This window comes from Hypanus sabinus, chromosome 23 (assembly GCF_030144855.1).
Source record: "Hypanus sabinus isolate sHypSab1 chromosome 23, sHypSab1.hap1, whole genome shotgun sequence".
NCBI lineage: Eukaryota > Metazoa > Chordata > Chondrichthyes > Myliobatiformes > Dasyatidae > Hypanus > Hypanus sabinus.
This window is the reverse complement of record NC_082728.1, coordinates 61,562,873-61,582,179: the sequence shown is the minus strand read 5'-3', so window position 1 is coordinate 61,582,179 and position 19,307 is coordinate 61,562,873. Positions and strand designations below refer to the sequence as shown.

At 62.9% G+C, this 19,307-nt stretch overlaps 1 protein-coding gene across 2 annotated transcripts in view; it reads left to right on the top strand.

Moving 5' to 3' along the window:
• Window positions 1–14,761: 14,761 nt before the first annotated feature.
• Window positions 14,762–19,307, top strand: part of nup85 (nucleoporin 85) — a 72,888-nt gene continuing 68,342 nt past the window's right edge. The window contains exon 1 of one of the 2 annotated variants that reach the window (XM_059948991.1): window positions 14,762–14,891. In XM_059948991.1, coding sequence (XP_059804974.1) covers window positions 14,820–14,891 — 72 coding nt within the window. In that variant the 5' untranslated portion in view covers window positions 14,762–14,819. The remainder of the gene's footprint in view (window positions 14,892–19,307) is intronic. The other variant, XM_059948992.1, reaches the window with a different exon arrangement.

Here is a 19,307-nt window from a genome sequence, read left to right as displayed (position 1 = left end):
GAGGGAGGAATGAGATGAACCGGAGTGAGGGGACGGAGGGAGGAATGAGATGAACTGGAGTGAGGGGACGGAGGGAGGAATGAGATGAACCGCAGGGAGGGAGGAATGAGATGAACTGGGGTGAGGGGACGGAGGGAGGAATGAGATTAACCGGAGTGAGGGGACGGAGGGAGGAATGAGATGAACCGGAGTGAGGGGACGGAGGGAGGAATGAGATGAACTGGAGTGAGGGGACGGAGGGAGGAATGAGATGAACTGGAGTGAGGGGACAGAGGGAGGAAAGAGATGAACCGGAGAGAGGGGTGGGAGGAATGAGATAAACCGGAGAGAGGGGACGGAGGGAGGAATGAGATGAACCGGAGAGAGGGGACGGAGGGAGGAATGAGATGAACCGGAGAGAGGGGACGGAGGGAGGAATGAGATGAAATAGAATGAGGGACGGAGGGAGGAATGAGATGAACCGGTGAGTGACGGAGGGAGGAATGAGATAAACCGGAGTGAGGGACGGAGGGAGGAATGAGATGAACCGGAGTGAGGGGACGGAGGGAGGAATGAGATGAACCGGAGTGAGGGGACGGAGGGAGGAATGAGATGAACTGGAGTGAGGGGACGGAGGGAGGAATGAGATGAAATAGAATGAGGGACGGAGGGAGGAATGAGATGAAATAGAATGAGGGACGGAGGGAGGAATGAGATGAACCGGTGAGTGACGGAGAGAGGAATGAGATAAACCGGAGTGAGGGGACGGAGGGAGGAATGAGATGAACTGGAGTCAGGGGACGGAGGGAGGAATGAGATGAACTGGAGTGAGGGGACGGAGGGAGGAATGAGATGAACTGGAGTGAGGGGACAGAGGGAGGAAAGAGATGAACCAGAGAGAGGGGTGGGAGGAATGAGATAAACCGGAGAGAGGGGACGGAGGGAGGAATGAGATAAACCGGAGAGAGGGGACGGAGGGAGGAATGAGATGAACCGCAGGGTGGGAGGAATGAGATGAACTGGGGTGAGGGGACAGAGGGAGGAATGAGATGAACCGGAGAGAGGGGACGGAGGGAGGAATGAGATGAAATAGAATGAGGGACGGAGGGAGGAATGAGATGAACCGGTGAGTGACGGAGGGAGGAATGAGATAAACCGGAGTGAGGGACGGAGGGAGGAATGAGATGAACCGGAGTGAGGGGACGGAGGGAGGAATGAGATGAACCGGAGTGAGGGGACGGAGGGAGGAATGAGATGAACCAGAGTGAGGGACGGAGGGAGGAATGAGATAAACCGGAGTGAGGGGACGGAGGGAGGAATGAGATGAACTGGAGTGAGGGGACGGAGGGAGGAATGAGATGAACTGGAGTGAGGGGACAGAGGGAAAGAGATGAACCAGAGAGAGGGGTGGGAGGAATGAGATAAACCGGAGAGAGGGGACGGAGGGAGGAATGAGATGAACCGGAGAGAGGGGACGGAGGGAGGAATGAGATGAAATAGAATGAGGGACGGAGGGAGGAATGAGGTGAACAGGAGTGACGGAACTGAGAGAGGATGGAGATGAACCGGCGAGGGACGGAGGGAGGAATGAGGTGAACTGGTGAGGGACGGAGGGAGAAATGAGGTGAACCGGATTGAGGGACGGAGGGAGGAATGAGATGAACCGGAGTGAGGGGACGGAGGGAGGAATGAGGTGAACCGGAATGAGGGACGGAGGGAGGAATGAGATGAACCGGAGAGAGGGGACGGAGGGAGGAATGAGGTGAACCGGAGTGAGGGACGGAGGGAGGAATGAGGTGAACCGGAGTGAGGGGACGGAGGGTGGAATGAGATGAACCGGAGTGAGGGGACGGAAGGAGGAATGAGATGAACCGGAGAGAGGGGACGGAAGGAGGAATGAGATGAAATGGAGTGAGGGGACGGAGGGAGGAATGAGATGAACCGGAGTGAGGGGACGGAGGGAGGAATGAGATGAACCGGAGTGAGGGGACGGAGGGAGGAATGAGATGAACTGGTGTGAGGGGACGGAGGGAGGAATGAGATGAACTGGAGTGAGGGGACGGAGGGAGGAATGAGATGAACCGGAGTGAGGGGACGGAGGGTGGAATGAGATGAACCGGAGTGAGGGGACGGAAGGAGGAATGAGATGAACCGGAGAGAGGGGACGGAAGGAGGAATGAGATGAAATGGAGTGAGGGGACGGAGGGAGGAATGAGATGAACCGGAGTGAGGGGATGGAGGGAGGAATGAGATGAACCGGAGTGAGGGGACAGAGGGAGGAATGAGATGAACCAGAGTGAAGGGACGGAGGGAGGAATGAGATGAACTGGTGAGGGATGGAGGGAGAAACGAGATGAAATGGAGTGAGGGGACGGAGGGAGGAATGAGATCATCCGGTGAGGGACTGAGGGAGGAATATGATGAACCGGAGTGAGGGACGGAGGGAGGAATGAGATGAACCGGAGTGAGGGGACGGAGGGAGGAATGAGATGAACTGGAGTGAGGGGACGGAGGGAGGAATGAGATGAACCGCAGGGAGGGAGGAATGAGATGAACTGGGGTGAGGGGACGGAGGGAGGAATGAGATGAACCGGAGTGAGGGACGGAGGGAGGAATGAGATGAACCGGAGTGAGGGGACGGAGGGAGGAATGAGATGAACCGGAGTGAGGGGACGGAGGGAGGAATGAGATGAACTGGAGAGAGGGGACGGAGGGAGGAATGAGATGAAATAGAATGAGGGACGGAGGGAGGAATGAGATGAACCGGTGAGTGACGGAGGGAGGAATGAGATAAACCGGAGTGAGGGACGGAGGGAGGAATGAGATGAACCGGAGTGAGGGGACGGAGGGAGGAATGAGATGAACCGGAGTGACGGGACGGAGGGAGGAATGAGATAAACCGGAGTGAGGTGACGGAAGGAGGAATGAGATGAACCGGAGTGAGGGGACGGAGGGAGGAATGAGATGAACCGGAGTGAGGGGACGGAGGGAGGAATGAGATGAACCGGAGTGAGGGGACGGAGGGTGGAATGAGATGAACCGGAGTGAGGGGACGGAAGGAGGAATGAGATGAACCGGAGAGAGGGGACGGAAGGAGGAATGAGATGAAATGGAGTGAGGGGACGGAGGGAGGAATGAGATGAACCGGAGTGAGGGGACGGAGGGAGGAATGAGATGAACCGGAGTGAGGGGACGGAGGGAGGAATGAGATGAACTGGTGTGAGGGGACGGAGGGAGGAATGAGATGAACTGGAGTGAGGGGACGGAGGGAGGAATGAGATGAACCGGAGTGAGGGGACGGAAGGAGGAATGAGATGAACCGGAGAGAGGGGACGGAGGGAGGAATGAGATGAAATGGAGTGAGGGGACGGAGGGAGGAATGAGATGAACCGGAGTGAGGGGACGGAGGGAGGAATGAGATGAACCGGAGTGAGGGGACAGAGGGAGGAATGAGATGAACCAGAGTGAAGGGACGGAGGGAGGAATGAGATGAACTGGTGAGGGATGGAGGGAGAAACGAGATGAAATGGAGTGAGGGGACGGAGGGAGGAATGAGATCATCCGGTGAGGGACTGAGGGAGGAATATGATGAACCGGAGTGAGGGACGGAGGGAGGAATGAGATGAACCGGAGTGAGGGGACGGAGGGAGGAATGAGATGAACTGGAGTGAGGGGACGGAGGGAGGAATGAGATGAACCGCAGGGAGGGAGGAATGAGATGAACTGGGGTGAGGGGACGGAGGGAGGAATGAGATTAACCGGAGTGAGGGGACGGAGGGAGGAATGAGATGAACCGGAGTGAGGGGACGGAGGGAGGAATGAGATGAACTGGAGTGAGGGGACGGAGGGAGGAATGAGATGAACTGGAGTGAGGGGACAGAGGGAGGAAAGAGATGAACCGGAGAGAGGGGTGGGAGGAATGAGATAAACCGGAGAGAGGGGACGGAGGGAGGAATGAGATGAACCGGAGAGAGGGGACGGAGGGAGGAATGAGATGAACCGGAGAGAGGGGACGGAGGGAGGAATGAGATGAAATAGAATGAGGGACGGAGGGAGGAATGAGATGAACCGGTGAGTGACGGAGGGAGGAATGAGATAAACCGGAGTGAGGGACGGAGGGAGGAATGAGATGAACCGGAGTGAGGGGACGGAGGGAGGAATGAGATGAACCGGAGTGAGGGGACGGAGGGAGGAATGAGATGAACTGGAGTGAGGGGACGGAGGGAGGAATGAGATGAAATAGAATGAGGGACGGAGGGAGGAATGAGATGAAATAGAATGAGGGACGGAGGGAGGAATGAGATGAACCGGTGAGTGACGGAGAGAGGAATGAGATAAACCGGAGTGAGGGGACGGAGGGAGGAATGAGATGAACTGGAGTGAGGGGACGGAGGGAGGAATGAGATGAACTGGAGTGAGGGGACGGAGGGAGGAATGAGATGAACTGGAGTGAGGGGACAGAGGGAGGAAAGAGATGAACCAGAGAGAGGGGTGGGAGGAATGAGATAAACCGGAGAGAGGGGACGGAGGGAGGAATGAGATAAACCGGAGAGAGGGGACGGAGGGAGGAATGAGATGAACCGCAGGGAGGGAGGAATGAGATGAACTGGGGTGAGGGGACAGAGGGAGGAATGAGATGAACCGGAGAGAGGGGACGGAGGGAGGAATGAGATGAAATAGAATGAGGGACGGAGGGAGGAATGAGATGAACCGGTGAGTGACGGAGGGAGGAATGAGATAAACCGGAGTGAGGGACGGAGGGAGGAATGAGATGAACCGGAGTGAGGGGACGGAGGGAGGAATGAGATGAACCGGAGTGAGGGGACGGAGGGAGGAATGAGATGAACCAGAGTGAGGGACGGAGGGAGGAATGAGATAAACCGGAGTGAGGGGACGGAGGGAGGAATGAGATGAACTGGAGTGAGGGGACGGAGGGAGGAATGAGATGAACTGGAGTGAGGGGACAGAGGGAAAGAGATGAACCAGAGAGAGGGGTGGGAGGAATGAGATAAACCGGAGAGAGGGGACGGAGGGAGGAATGAGATGAACCGGAGAGAGGGGACGGAGGGAGGAATGAGATGAAATAGAATGAGGGACGGAGGGAGGAATGAGGTGAACAGGAGTGACGGAACTGAGAGAGGATGGAGATGAACCGGCGAGGGACGGAGGGAGGAATGAGGTGAACTGGTGAGGGACGGAGGGAGAAATGAGGTGAACCGGATTGAGGGACGGAGGGAGGAATGAGATGAACCAGAGTGAGGGGACGGAGGGAGGAATGAGGTGAACCGGAATGAGGGACGGAGGGAGGAATGAGATGAACCGGAGAGAGGGGACGGAGGGAGGAATGAGGTGAACCGGAGTGAGGGACGGAGGGAGGAATGAGGTGAACCGGAATGAGGGACGGAGGGAGGAATGAGATGAACCGGAGAGAGGGGACGGAGGGAGGAATGAGGTGAACCGGAGTGAGGGACGGAGGGAGGAATGAGGTGAACCGGAGTGACGGGACTGAGGGAGGAATGAGATGAACCGGAGTGAGGGACGGAGGGAGGAATGAGGTGAACCGGAGTGACGGGACTGAGGGAGGAATGAGATGAACCGGAGAGAGGGGACGGAGGGAGGAATGAGGTGAACCGGAGTGAGGGACGGAGGGAGGAATGAGATGAACCAGAGTGACGGGACTGAGGGAGGATGGAGGGAGGAGGGAGATGAACCGGCGAGGGACGGAGGGAGGAATGAGGTGAACTGGTGAGGGACGGAGGGAGGAATGAGATGAACCGCAGGGAGGGAGGAATGAGATGAACTGGAGTGAGGGGACAGAGGGAGGAATGAGATGAACCGGAGTGAGGGGACGGAGGGAGGAATGAGATGAACCGGAGTGAGGGGACGGAGGGAGGAATGAGATGAACCGGAGTGAGGGGACGGAGGGAGGAATGAGATGAACCGGAGTGAGGGGACGGAGGGAGGAATGAGATGAACCGGAGTGAGGGGACGGAGGGAGGAATGAGATGAACCGCAGGGAGGGAGGAATGAGATGAACTGGGGTGAGGGGACAGAGGGAGGAATGAGATGAACCGGAGAGAGGGGACGGAGGGAGGAATGAGATGAACCGCAGGGAGGGAGGAATGAGATGAACTGGAGTGAGGGGACAGAGGGAGGAATGAGATGAACCGGAGTGAGGGGACAGAGGGAGGAATGAGATGAACCGGAGAGAGGGACGGAGGGAGGAATGAGATGAACCGGAGTGAGGGGACAGAGGGAGGAATGAGATGAACCGGAGTGAGGGACGGAGGGAGGAATGAGATGAACCGGAGTGAGGGGACGGAGGGAGGAATGAGATGAACCGGAGTGAGGGGACGGAGGGAGGAATGAGATGAACCGGAGTGAGGGACGGAGGGAGGAATGAGATGAACCGGAGTGAGGGGACGGAGGGAGGAATGAGATGAACCGGAGTGAGGGGACGGAGGGAGGAATGAGATGAACCGGAGTGAGGGACGGAGGGAGGAATGAGATGAACCGGAGTGAGGGGACGGAGGGAGGAATGAGATGAACCGCAGGGAGGGAGGAATGAGATGAACCGGAGTGAGGGGACAGAGGGAGGAATGAGATGAACCGGAGTGAGGGGACGGAGGGAGGAATGAGATGAAATAGAATGAGGGACGGAGGGAGGAATGAGAAGAACCGGAGTGAGGGACGGAGGGAGGAATGAGATGAACCGGAGTGAGGGGACGGAGGGAGGAATGAGATGAACCGGAGTGAGGGGACGGAGGGAGGAATGAGATGAACTGGAGTGAGGGGACGGAGGGAGGAATGAGATGAACTGGAGTGAGGGGACGGAGGGAGGAATGAGATGAACCGGAGTGAGGGGACGGAGGGAGGAATGAGATGAACTGGGGTGAGGGGACAGAGGGAGGAATGAGATGAACCGGAGTGAGGGGACGGAGGGAGGAATGAGATGAACCGCAGGGAGGGAGGAATGAGATGAACTGGGGTGAGGGGACAGAGGGAGGAATGAGATGAACCGGAGTGAGGGGACGGAGGGAGGAATGAGATGAACCGCAGGGAGGGAGGAATGAGATGAACCGCAGGGAGGGAGGAATGAGATGAACTGGAGTGAGGGGACAGAGGGAGGAATGAGATGAACCGGAGTGAGGGGACAGAGGGAGGAATGAGATGAACCGGAGAGAGGGACGGAGGGAGGAATGAGATGAACCGGAGTGAGGGGACGGAGGGAGGAATGAGATGAACTGGAGTGAGGGACGGAGGGAGGAATGAGATGAACCGGAGTGAGGGGGCGGAGGAAGGAATGAGATGAACCGGAGTGAGGGGACGGAGGGAGGAATGAGATGAACCGGAGTGAGGGACGGAGGGAGGAATGAGATGAACCGGAGTGAGGGGACGGAGGGAGGAATGAGATGAACCGGAGTGAGGGGACGGAGGGAGGAATGAGATGAACCGGAGTGAGGGACGGAGGGAGGAATGAGATGAACCGGAGTGAGGGGACGGAGGGAGGAATGAGATGAACCGCAGGGAGGGAGGAATGAGATGAACCGGAGTGAGGGGACAGAGGGAGGAATGAGATGAACCGGAGTGAGGGGACGGAGGTAGGAATGAGATGAAATAGAATGAGGGACGGAGGGAGGAATGAGATGAACCGGAGTGAGGGACGGAGGGAGGAATGAGATGAACCGGAGTGAGGGGGACGGAGGGAGGAATGAGATGAACCGGAGTGAGGGGACGGAGGGAGGAATGAGATGAACTGGAGTGAGGGGACGGAGGGAGGAATGAGATGAACTGGAGTGAGGGGACGGAGGGAGGAATGAGATGAACTGGAGTGAGGGGACAGAGGGAGGAAAGAGATGAACCAGAGAGAGGGGTGGGAGGAATGAGATAAACCGGAGAGAGGGGACAATGAGATGAACCGGAGAGAGGGGACGGAGGGAGGAATGAGATGAACCGCAGGGAGGGAGGAATGAGATGAACTGGGGTGAGGGGACAGAGGGAGGAATGAGATGAACCGGAGAGAGGGGACGGAGGGAGGAATGAGATGAAATAGAATGAGGGACGGAGGGAGGAATGAGATAAACCGGAGTGAGGGACGGAGGGAGGAATGAGATGAACCGGAGTGAGGGGACGGAGGGAGGAATGAGATGAACCGGAGTGAGGGGACGGAGGGAGGAATGAGATGAACCAGAGTGAGGGACGGAGGGAGGAATGAGATAAACCGGAGTGAGGGGACGGAGGGAGGAATGAGATGAACTGGAGTGAGGGGACGGAGGGAGGAATGAGATGAACTGGAGTGAGGGGACAGAGGGAAAGAGATGAACCAGAGAGAGGGGTGGGAGGAATGAGATAAACCGGAGAGAGGGGACGGAGGGAGGAATGAGATGAACCGGAGAGAGGGGACGGAGGGAGGAATGAGATGAAATAGAATGAGGGACGGAGGGAGGAATGAGGTGAACAGGAGTGACGGAACTGAGAGAGGATGGAGATGAACCGGCGAGGGACGGAGGGAGGAATGAGGTGAACTGGTGAGGGACGGAGGGAGGAATGAGGTGAACCGGATTGAGGGACGGAGGGAGGAATGAGATGAACCGGAGTGAGGGGACGGAGGGAGGAATGAGGTGAACCGGAATGAGGGACGGAGGGAGGAATGAGATGAACCGGAGAGAGGGGACGGAGGGAGGAATGAGGTGAACCGGAGTGAGGGACGGAGGGAGGAATGAGGTGAACCGGAATGAGGGACGGAGGGAGGAATGAGATGAACCGGAGAGAGGGGACGGAGGGAGGAATGAGGTGAACCGGAGTGAGGGACGGAGGGAGGAATGAGGTGAACCGGAGTGACGGGACTGAGGGAGGAATGAGATGAACCGGAGTGAGGGACGGAGGGAGGAATGAGGTGAACCGGAGTGACGGGACTGAGGGAGGAATGAGATGAACCGGAGAGAGGGGACGGAGGGAGGAATGAGGTGAACCGGAGTGAGGGACGGAGGGAGGAATGAGATGAACCAGAGTGACGGGACTGAGGGAGGATGGAGGGAGGAGGGAGATGAACCGGCGAGGGACGGAGGGAGGAATGAGGTGAACTGGTGAGGGACGGAGGGAGGAATGAGATGAACCGCAGGGAGGGAGGAATGAGATGAACTGGAGTGAGGGGACAGAGGGAGGAATGAGATGAACCGGAGTGAGGGGACGGAGGGAGGAATGAGATGAACCGGAGTGAGGGGACGGAGGGAGGAATGAGATGAACCGGAGTGAGGGGACGGAGGGAGGAATGAGATGAACCGCAGGGAGGGAGGAATGAGATGAACTGGGGTGAGGGGACAGAGGGAGGAATGAGATGAACCGGAGTGAGGGGACGGAGGGAGGAATGAGATGAACCGCAGGGAGGGAGGAATGAGATGAACTGGGGTGAGGGGACAGAGGGAGGAATGAGATGAACCGGAGAGAGGGCGGAGGGAGGAATGAGATGAACCGGAGTGAGGGGACGGAGGGAGGAATGAGATGAACCGGAGTGAGGGACGGAGGGAGGAATGAGATGAACCGGAGTGAGGGGACGGAGGGAGGAATGAGATGAACCGGAGTGAGGGGACGGAGGGAGGAATGAGATGAACCGGAGTGAGGGACGGAGGGAGGAATGAGATGAACCGGAGTGAGGGGACGGAGGGAGGAATGAGATGAACCGGAGTGAGGGGACGGAGGGAGGAATGAGATGAACCGGAGTGAGGGACGGAGGGAGGAATGAGATGAACCGGAGTGAGGGGACGGAGGGAGGAATGAGATGAACCGCAGGGAGGGAGGAATGAGATGAACCGGAGTGAGGGGACAGAGGGAGGAATGAGATGAACCGGAGTGAGGGGACGGAGGGAGGAATGAGATGAAATGGAATGAGGGACGGAGGGAGGAATGAGATGAACCGGAGTGAGGGACGGAGGGAGGAATGAAATGAACCGGAGTGAGGGGACGGAGGGAGGAATGAGATGAACTGGAGTGAGGGGACGGAGGGAGGAATGAGATGAACCGGAGTGAGGGGACGGAGGGAGGAATGAGATGAACCAGAGTGAGGGACGGAGGGAGGAATGAGATGAACCGGAGTGAGGGGACGGAGGGAGGAATGAGATGAACCGGAGTGAGGGGACGGAGGGAGGAATGAGATGAACTGGAGTGAGGGGACAGAGGGAGGAAGGAGATGAACCGCAGGGAGGGAGGAATGAGATGAACCGGAGAGAGGGGACGGAGGGAGGAATGAGATGAACCGGAGAGAGGGGACGGAGGGAGGAATGAGATGAAATAGAATGAGGGACGGAGGGAGGAATGAGGTGAACAGGAGTGACGGAACTGAGAGAGGATGGAGATGAACCGGAGAGGGACGGAGGGAGGAATGAGGTGAACTGGAGTGAGGGGACAGAGGGAGGAATGAGATGAAATAGAATAAGGGACGGAGGGAGGAATGAGATGAACCGGAGTGAGGAATGAGATGAACCGGAGGGAGGAATGAGATGAACCGGAGTGAGGGGATGGAGGGAGGAATGAGATGAACCGGAGTGAGGGACGGAGGGAGGAATGAGATGAACCGGAGTGAGGGGATGGAGGGAGGAATGAGATGAAATAGAATGAGGGACGGAGGGAGGAATGAGATGAACCGGAGTGAGGAATGAGATGAACCGGAGGGAGGAATGAGATGAACCGGAGTGAGGGGATGGAGGGAGGAATGAGATGAACCGGAGTGAGGGACGGAGGGAGGAATGAGATGAACCGGAGTGAGGGGATGGAGGGAGGAATGAGATGAACCGGAGTGAGGGACGGAGGGAGGAATGAGATGAACCGGAGTGAGGGGACGGAGGGAGGAATGAGATGAACCGGAGTGAGGGGACGGAGGGAGGAATGAGATGAACTGGAGTGAGGGGACGGAGGGAGGAATGAGATGAACTGGAGTGAGGGGACAGAGGGAGGAAAGAGATGAACCGGAGAGAGGGGTGGGAGGAATGAGATAAACCGGAGAGAGGGGACGGAGGGAGGAATGAGATGAACCGGAGAGAGGGGTGGGAGGAATGAGATAAACCGGAGTGAGGGGACGGAGGGAGGAATGAGATGAAATAGAATGAGGGACGGAGGGAGGAATGAGATGAACCGGAGTGAGGGGACGGAGGGAGGAATGAGATGAAATAGAATGAGGGACGGAGGGAGGAATGAGATGAACCGGTGAGTGACGGAGGGAGGAATGAGATAAACCGGAGTGAGGGACGGAGGGAGGAATGAGATGAAATAGAATGAGGGACGGAGGGAGGAATGAGATGAAATAGAATGAGGGACGGAGGGAGGAATGAGATGAACCGGTGAGTGACGGAGAGAGGAATGAGATAAACCGGAGTGAGGGACGGAGGGAGGAATGAGATGAACCGGAGTGAGGGGACGGAGGGAGGAATGAGATGAACTGGAGTGAGGGGACGGAGGGAGGAATGAGATGAACTGGAGTGAGGGGACGGAGGGAGGAATGAGATGAACTGGAGTGAGGGGACAGAGGGAGGAAAGAGATGAACCAGAGAGAGGGGTGGGAGGAATGAGATAAACCGGAGAGAGGGGACAATGAGATGAACCGGAGAGAGGGGACGGAGGGAGGAATGAGATGAACTGGGGTGAGGGGACAGAGGGAGGAATGAGATGAACCGGAGAGAGGGGACGGAGGGAGGAATGAGATGAAATAGAATGAGGGACGGAGGGAGGAATGAGATGAACCGGTGAATGACGGAGGGAGGAATGAGATAAACCGGAGTGAGGGACGGAGGGAGGAATGAGATGAACCGGAGTGAGGGGACGGAGGGAGGAATGAGCTGAACCGGAGTGAGGGGACGGAGGGAGGAATGAGATGAACCAGAGTGAGGGACGGAGGGAGGAATGAGATAAACCGGAGTGAGGGGACGGAGGGAGGAATGAGATGAACTGGAGTGAGGGGACAGAGGGAAAGAGATGAACCAGAGAGAGGGGTGGGAGGAATGAGATAAACCGGAGAGAGGGGACGGAGGGAGGAATGAGATGAACCGGAGAGAGGGGACGGAGGGAGGAATGAGATGAAATAGAATGAGGGACGGAGGGAGGAATGAGGTGAACAGGAGTGACGGAACTGAGAGAGGATGGAGATGAACCGGCGAGGGACGGAGGGAGGAATGAGGTGAACTGGTGAGGGACGGAGGGAGAAATGAGGTGAACCGGATTGAGGGACGGAGGGAGGAATGAGATGAACCAGAGTGAGGGGACGGAGGGAGGAATGAGGTGAACCGGAATGAGGGACGGAGGGAGGAATGAGATGAACCGGAGAGAGGGGACGGAGGGAGGAATGAGGTGAACCGGAGTGAGGGACGGAGGGAGGAATGAGGTGAACCGGAATGAGGGACGGAGGGAGGAATGAGATGAACCGGAGAGAGGGGACGGAGGGAGGAATGAGGTGAACCGGAGTGAGGGACGGAGGGAGGAATGAGGTGAACCGGAGTGACGGGACTGAGGGAGGAATGAGATGAACCGGAGTGAGGGATGGAGGGAGGAATGAGGTGAACCGGAGTGACGGGACTGAGGGAGGAATGAGATGAACCGGAGAGAGGGGACGGAGGGAGGAATGAGGTGAACCGGAGTGAGGGACGGAGGGAGGAATGAGATGAACCAGAGTGACGGGACTGAGGGAGGATGGAGATGAACCGGCGAGGGACGGAGGGAGGAATGAGGTGAACCGGCGAGGGACGGGGGGAGGAGGGAGATGAACCGGCGAGGGACGGAGGGAGGAATGAGGTGAACCGGAGTGAGGGACGGAGGGAGGAATGAGATGAACCGGAGTGAGGAATGAGATGAACCGGAGGGAGGAATGAGATGAACCGGAGTGAGGGGATGGAGGGAGGAATGAGATGAACCGGAGTGAGGGACGGAGGGAGGAATGAGATGAACCGGAGTGAGGGGACGTAGGGAGGAATGAGATGAACCGGAGTGAGGGGACGGAGGGAGGAATGAGATGAACTGGAGTGAGGGGACGGAGGGAGGAATGAGATGAACTGGAGTGAGGGGACAGAGGGAGGAAAGAGATGAACCGGAGAGAGGGGTGGGAGGAATGAGATAAACCGGAGAGAGGGGACGGAGGGAGGAATGAGATGAAATAGAATGAGGGACGGAGGGAGGAATGAGATGAACCGGTGAGTGACGGAGGGAGGAATGAGATAAACCGGAGTGAGGGACGGAGGGAGGAATGAGATGAACCGGAGTGAGGGGACGGAGGGAGGAATGAGATGAACTGGAGTGAGGGGACGGAGGGAGGAATGAGATGAAATAGAATGAGGGACGGAGGGAGGAATGAGATGAAATAGAATGAGGGACGGAGGGAGGAATGAGATGAACCGGTGAGTGACGGAGAGAGGAATGAGATAAACCGGAGTGAGGGACGGAGGGAGGAATGAGATGAACCGGAGTGAGGGGACGGAGGGAGGAATGAGATGAACTGGAGTGAGGGGACGGAGGGAGGAATGAGATGAACTGGAGTGAGGGGACGGAGGGAGGAATGAGATGAACTGGAGTGAGGGGACAGAGGGAGGAAAGAGATGAACCAGAGAGAGGGGTGGGAGGAATGAGATAAACCGGAGAGAGGGGACGGAGGGAGGAATGAGATGAACTGGGGTGAGGGGACAGAGGGAGGAATGAGATGAACCGGAGAGAGGGGACGGAGGGAGGAATGAGATGAACCGGTGAGTGACGGAGGGAGGAATGAGATAAACCGGAGTGAGGGACGGAGGGAGGAATGAGATGAACCGGAGTGAGGGGACGGAGGGAGGAATGAGCTGAACCGGAGTGAGGGGACGGAGGGAGGAATGAGATGAACCAGAGTGAGGGACGGAGGGAGGAATGAGATGAACTGGAGTGAGGGGACAGAGGGAAAGAGATGAACCAGAGAGAGGGGTGGGAGGAATGAGATAAACCGGAGAGAGGGGACGGAGGGAGGAATGAGATGAACCGGAGAGAGGGGACGGAGGGAGGAATGAGATGAAATAGAATGAGGGACGGAGGGAGGAATGAGGTGAACAGGAGTGACGGAACTGAGAGAGGATGGAGATGAACCGGCGAGGGACGGAGGGAGGAATGAGGTGAACTGGTGAGGGACGGAGGGAGGAATGAGGTGAACCGGATTGAGGGACGGAGGGAGGAATGAGATGAACCGGAGTGAGGGGCCGGAGGGAGGAATGAGGTGAACCGGAATGAGGGACGGAGGGAGGAATGAGATGAACCGGAGAGAGGGGACGGAGGGAGGAATGAGGTGAACCGGCGAGGGACGGGGTGAGGAGGGAGATGAACCGGCGAGGGACGGAGGGAGGAATGAGGTGAACCGGTGAGGGAGGAGGGAGGAATGAGGTGAACCGGAGTGAGGGACGGAGGGAGGAATGAGGTGAACCGGAGTGACGGGACTGAGGGAGGAATGAGATGAACCGGAGTGAGGTTCGGAGGGAGGAATGAGGTAAACCGGAGTGAGGGACGGAGGGAGGAATGAGATGAACCGGAGAGAGGGGACGGAGGGAGGAATGAGGTGAACCGGAGTGACGGGACTGAGGGAGGAATGAGATGAACCGGAGAGAGGGGACGGAGGGAGGAATGAGGTGAACCGGAGTGAGGGACGGAGGGAGGAATGAGATGAACCGGAGAGAGGGGACGGAGGGAGGAATGAGATGAACCGGAGTGAGGTTCGGAGGGAGGAATGAGGTAAACCGGAGTGACGGAGGGAGGAGGGAGGATGTGGGGTTGTTTGAGGAGAAGGATGGGCGCTGCGACCCGTTGGGAGGATTTGCCTGCAGCCCTCCCCCTGACGTCGCAGGCGGATGACGTTCGGCGCGTCAGCAGAAGGCGCCGGAGCGGGAATGGAGGAGTTGGAGTGTGAGGCGGCCGTCACGGTGAGGGGAACGGGCGGGGGGGGGGGCCGTCACGGTGAGGGGAACGGGCGGGGGGGGGGGCCGTCAGGGTGAGGGGAACGGGCGGGGGGGGGGGCCGTCAGGGTGAGGGGAACGGGCGGGGGGGCGGGGGGGGCCGTCACGGTGAGGGGAACGGGCGGGGGGGGCCGTCACGGTGAGGGGAACGGGCGGGGGGGGCGGGGGGGGCCGTCACGGTGAGGGGAACGGGCGGGGGGGGCCGTCACGGTGAGGGGAACGGGCGGGGGGGGGGGGCCGTCAGGGTGAGGGGAACGGGCGGGGGGGGGGGCCGTCAGGGTGAGGGGAACGGGCGGGGGGGCGGGGGGGGCCGTCACGGTGAGGGGAACGGGCGGGGGGGGCCGTCACGGTGAGGGGAACGGGCGGGGGGGGGGCCGTCAGGGTGAGGGGAACGGGCGGGGGGGCGGGGGGGGCCGTCACGGTGAGGGGAACGGGCGGGGGGGGCGGGGGGGCCGTCACGGTGAGGGGAACGGGCGGGGGGGGCGGGGGGGCCGTCACGGTGAGGGGAACGGGCGGGGGGGGCGGGGGGGGCCGTCACGGTGAGGGGAACGGGCGGGGGGGGCGGGGGGGCCGTCACGGTGAGGGGAACGGGCGGGGGGGGGGCCGTCACGGTGAGGGGAACGGGCGGGGGGGGCGGGGGGGCCGTCACGGTGAGGGGAACGGGCGGGGGGGGCGGGGGGGGCCGTCACGGTGAGGGGAACGGGCGGGGGGGGCGGGGGGGCCGTCACGGTGAGGGGAACGGGCGGGGGGGGGCCGTCAGGGTGAGGGGAACGGGCGGGGGGGCGGGGGGGGCCGTCACGGTGAGGGGAACGGGCGGGGGGGGCGGGGGGGCCGTCACGGTGAGGGGAACGGGCGGGGGGGGCGGGGGGGCCGTCACGGTGAGGGGAACGGGCGGGGGGGGCGGGGGGGGCCGTCACGGTGAGGGGAACGGGCGGGGGGGGCGGGGGGGGCCGTCACGGTGAGGGGAACGGGCGGGGGGGGCGGGGGGGGCCGTCACGGTGAGGGGAACGGGCGGGGGGGGCGGGGGGGCCGTCACGGTGAGGGGAACGGGCGGGGGGGGGCCGTCAGGGTGAGGGGAACGGGCGGGGGGGGCGGGGGGCCGTCACGGTGAGGGGAACGGGCGGGGGGGCGGGGGGGCCGTCAGGGTGAGGGGAACGGGCGGGGGGGGCGGGGGGCCGTCACGGTGAGGGGAACGGGCGGGGGGGCGGGGGGGCCGTCAGGGTGAGGGGAACGGGCGGGGGGGGCGGGGGGGGGCCGTCACGGTGAGGGGAACGGGCGGGGGGGCGGGGGGCCGTCACGGTGAGGGGAACGGGCGGGGGGGCGGGGGGGGCCGTCACGGTGAGGGGAATGGGCGGGGGGGGGGCCGTCACGGTGAGGGGAATGGGCGGGGGGGGGCCGTCACGGTGAGGGGAATGGGCGGGGGGGGGCCGTCACGGTGAGGGGAACGGGCGGGGGGGGGGCGGGGGGGGCCGTCAGGGCGGGGGGGGCCGTCACGGTGAGGGGAATGGGCGGGGGGGCCGTCACGGTGAGGGGAACGGGCGGGGGGGGCCGTCACGGTGAGGGGAACGGGCGGGGGGGGGGCGGGGGGGGCCGTCAGGGCGGGGGGGGCCGTCACGGTGAGGGGAATGGGCGGGGGGCCGTCACGGTGAGGGGAACGGGCGGGGGGGGGGCGGGGGGGGCCGTCAGGGCGGGGGGGGCCGTCACGGTGAGGGGAATGGGCGGGGGGCCGTCACGGTGAGGGGAACGGGCGGGGGGGGGGCGGGGGGGGCCGTCACGGTGAGGGGAACGGGCGGGGGGGCGGGGGGGGCCGTCACGGTGAGGGGAACGGGCGGGGGGGGGCCGTCACGGTGAGGGGAACGGGCGGGGGGGGCGTCACGGTGAGGGGAACGGGCGGGGGGGGGCGGGGGGGGCCGTCACGGTGAGGGGAACGGGCGGGGGGGCGGGGGGGGCCGTCACGGTGAGGGGAACGGGCGGGGGGGGGGCGGGGGGGGCCGTCAGGGCGGGGGGGGGCCGTCACGGTGAGGGGAACGGGCGGGGGGGGCGGGGGGGGCCGTCACGGTGAGGGGAACGGGCGGGGGGGGGCCGTCACGGTGAGGGGAACGGGCGGGGGGGGGGCCGTCAGGGTGAGGGGAATGGGCGGGGGGGCCGTCACGGTGAGGGGAACGGGGGGGGGCGGGGGGCCGTCACGGTGAGGGGAATGGGCGGGGGGGGCCGTCACGGTGAGGGGAATGGGCGGGGGGGGGGCCGTCACGGTGAGGGGAATGGGCGGGGGGGGGCCGTCACGGTGAGGGGAATGGGCGGGGGGGGGCCGTCACGGTGAGGGGAATGGGCGGGGGGGGGCCGTCACGGTGAGGGGAATGGGCGGGGGGGGCCGTCACGGTGAGGGGAATGGGCGGAGGGGGCCGTCAGGGTGAGGGGAATGGGCGGGGGGGGGCCGTCACGGTGAGGGGAATGGGCGGGGGGGGCCGTCACGGTGAGGGGAATGGGCGGGGGGGGGCCGTCACGGTGAGGGGAATGGGCGGGGGGGGCCGTCACGGTGAGGGGAATGGGCGGGGGGGGCGGGGGGCCGTCACGGTGAGGGGAATGGGCGGGGGGGCCGTCACGGTGAGGGGAATGGGCGGGGGGGGGCCGTCACGGTGAGGGGAATGGGCGGGGGGGGGCGGGGGGCCGTCACGGTGAGGGGAATGGGCGGGGGGGCCGTCACGGTGAGGGGAATGGGCGGGGGGGGCCGTCACGGTGAGGGGAATGGGCGGGGGGGGCGGGGGGCCGTCACGGTGAGGGGAATGGGCGGGGGGGGGCCGTCACGGTGAGGGGAATGGGCGGGGGGGCGGTGGGGGGCCGTCACGGTGAGGGGAACGGGCGGGGGGGGCGGGGGGGGCGTCACGGTGAGGGGAACGGGCGGGGGGGGGCCGTCACGGTGAGGGGAATGGGCGGGGGGGGCGGGGGGCCGTCACGGTGAGGGGAATGGGCGGGGGGGCGGTGGGGGGCCGTCACGGTGAGGGGAACGGGCGGGGGGGGCGGGGGGGGCGTCACGGTGAGGGGAACGGGCGGGGGGGGCGGGGGGGCGTCACGGTGAGGGGAACGGGCGGGGGGGGCGGGGGGGGCCGTCACGGTGAGGGGAATGGGCGGGGGGGGCGGGGGGCCGTCACGGTGAGGGGAATGGGCGGGGGGGGCGGGGGGCCGTCACGGTGAGGGGAATGGGCGGGGGGGGCCCTCACGGTGAGGGGAATGGGCGGGGGGGGCCGTCACGGTGAGGGGAACGGGCGGGGGGGGCCGTCACGTTGAGGGGAACGGGCGGGGGGGGGCCGTCACGGAGAGGGGAACGGGCGGGGGTGGCCGTCACGGTGAGGGGAACGGGCGGGGGGGGCGTCACGGTGAGGGGAACGGGCGGGGGGGGCCGTCACGGTGAGGGGAATGGGCGGGGGGGGGGCGTCACGGTGAGGGGAATGGGCGGGGGGGCGTCACGGTGAGGGGAATGGGCGGGGGGGGCGTCACGGTGAGGGGAATGGGCGGGGGGGCCCGTCACGGTGAGGGGAATGGGCGGGGGGGGGCGGGGGGGGCGTCACGGTGAGGGGAATGGGCGGGGGGGGTCGGGGGGGCCGTCACGGTGAGGGGAACGGGCGGGGGGGGTCGGGGGGGCCGTCACGGTGAGGGGAACGGGCGGGGGGCCGTCAGGGCGGGGGTGGCCGTCACGGTGAGGGGAACGGGCGGGGGGGCCGTCACGGTGAGGGGAATGGGCGGGGCGGGGCCGTCACGTTGAGGGGAATGGGCGGGGGGGCCGTCACGGTGAGGGGAATGGGCGGGGGGGCCGTCACGGTGAGGGGAATGGGCGGGGGGGGCCCGTCACGGTGAGTGGAATGGGCGGGGGGGCCCGTCACGGTGAGGGGAATGGGCGGGGGGGGCCGTCACGGTGAGGGGAATGGGCGGGGCGGGGCCGTCACGGTGAGGGGAATGGGCGGGGCGGGGCCGTCACGGTGAGGGGAATGTGCGGTGGGGGGCCGTCACGGTGAGGGGAATGGGCGGGGGGGGCCGTCACGGTGAGGGGAATGGGCGGGGGGGGCCGTCACGGTGAGGGGAATGGGCGGGGGGGGCCGTCACGGTGAGGGGAATGGGCGGGGGGGCCCGTCACGGTGAGGGGAATGGGCGGGGGGGGGCCCGTCACGGTGAGGGGAATGGGCGGGGGGGGCCGTCACGGTGAGGGGAATGGGTGGGGCGGGGCCGTCACGGTGAGGGGAACGGGCGGGGGGGGCCGTCACGGTGAGGGGAACGGGCAGGGGGGCCGTCACGGTGAGGGGAACGGGCGGGGCGGGGCCGTCACGGTGAGGGGAACGGGCGGGGGGGGCCGTCACGGTGAGGGGAACGGGCGGGGGGGGCCGTCACAGT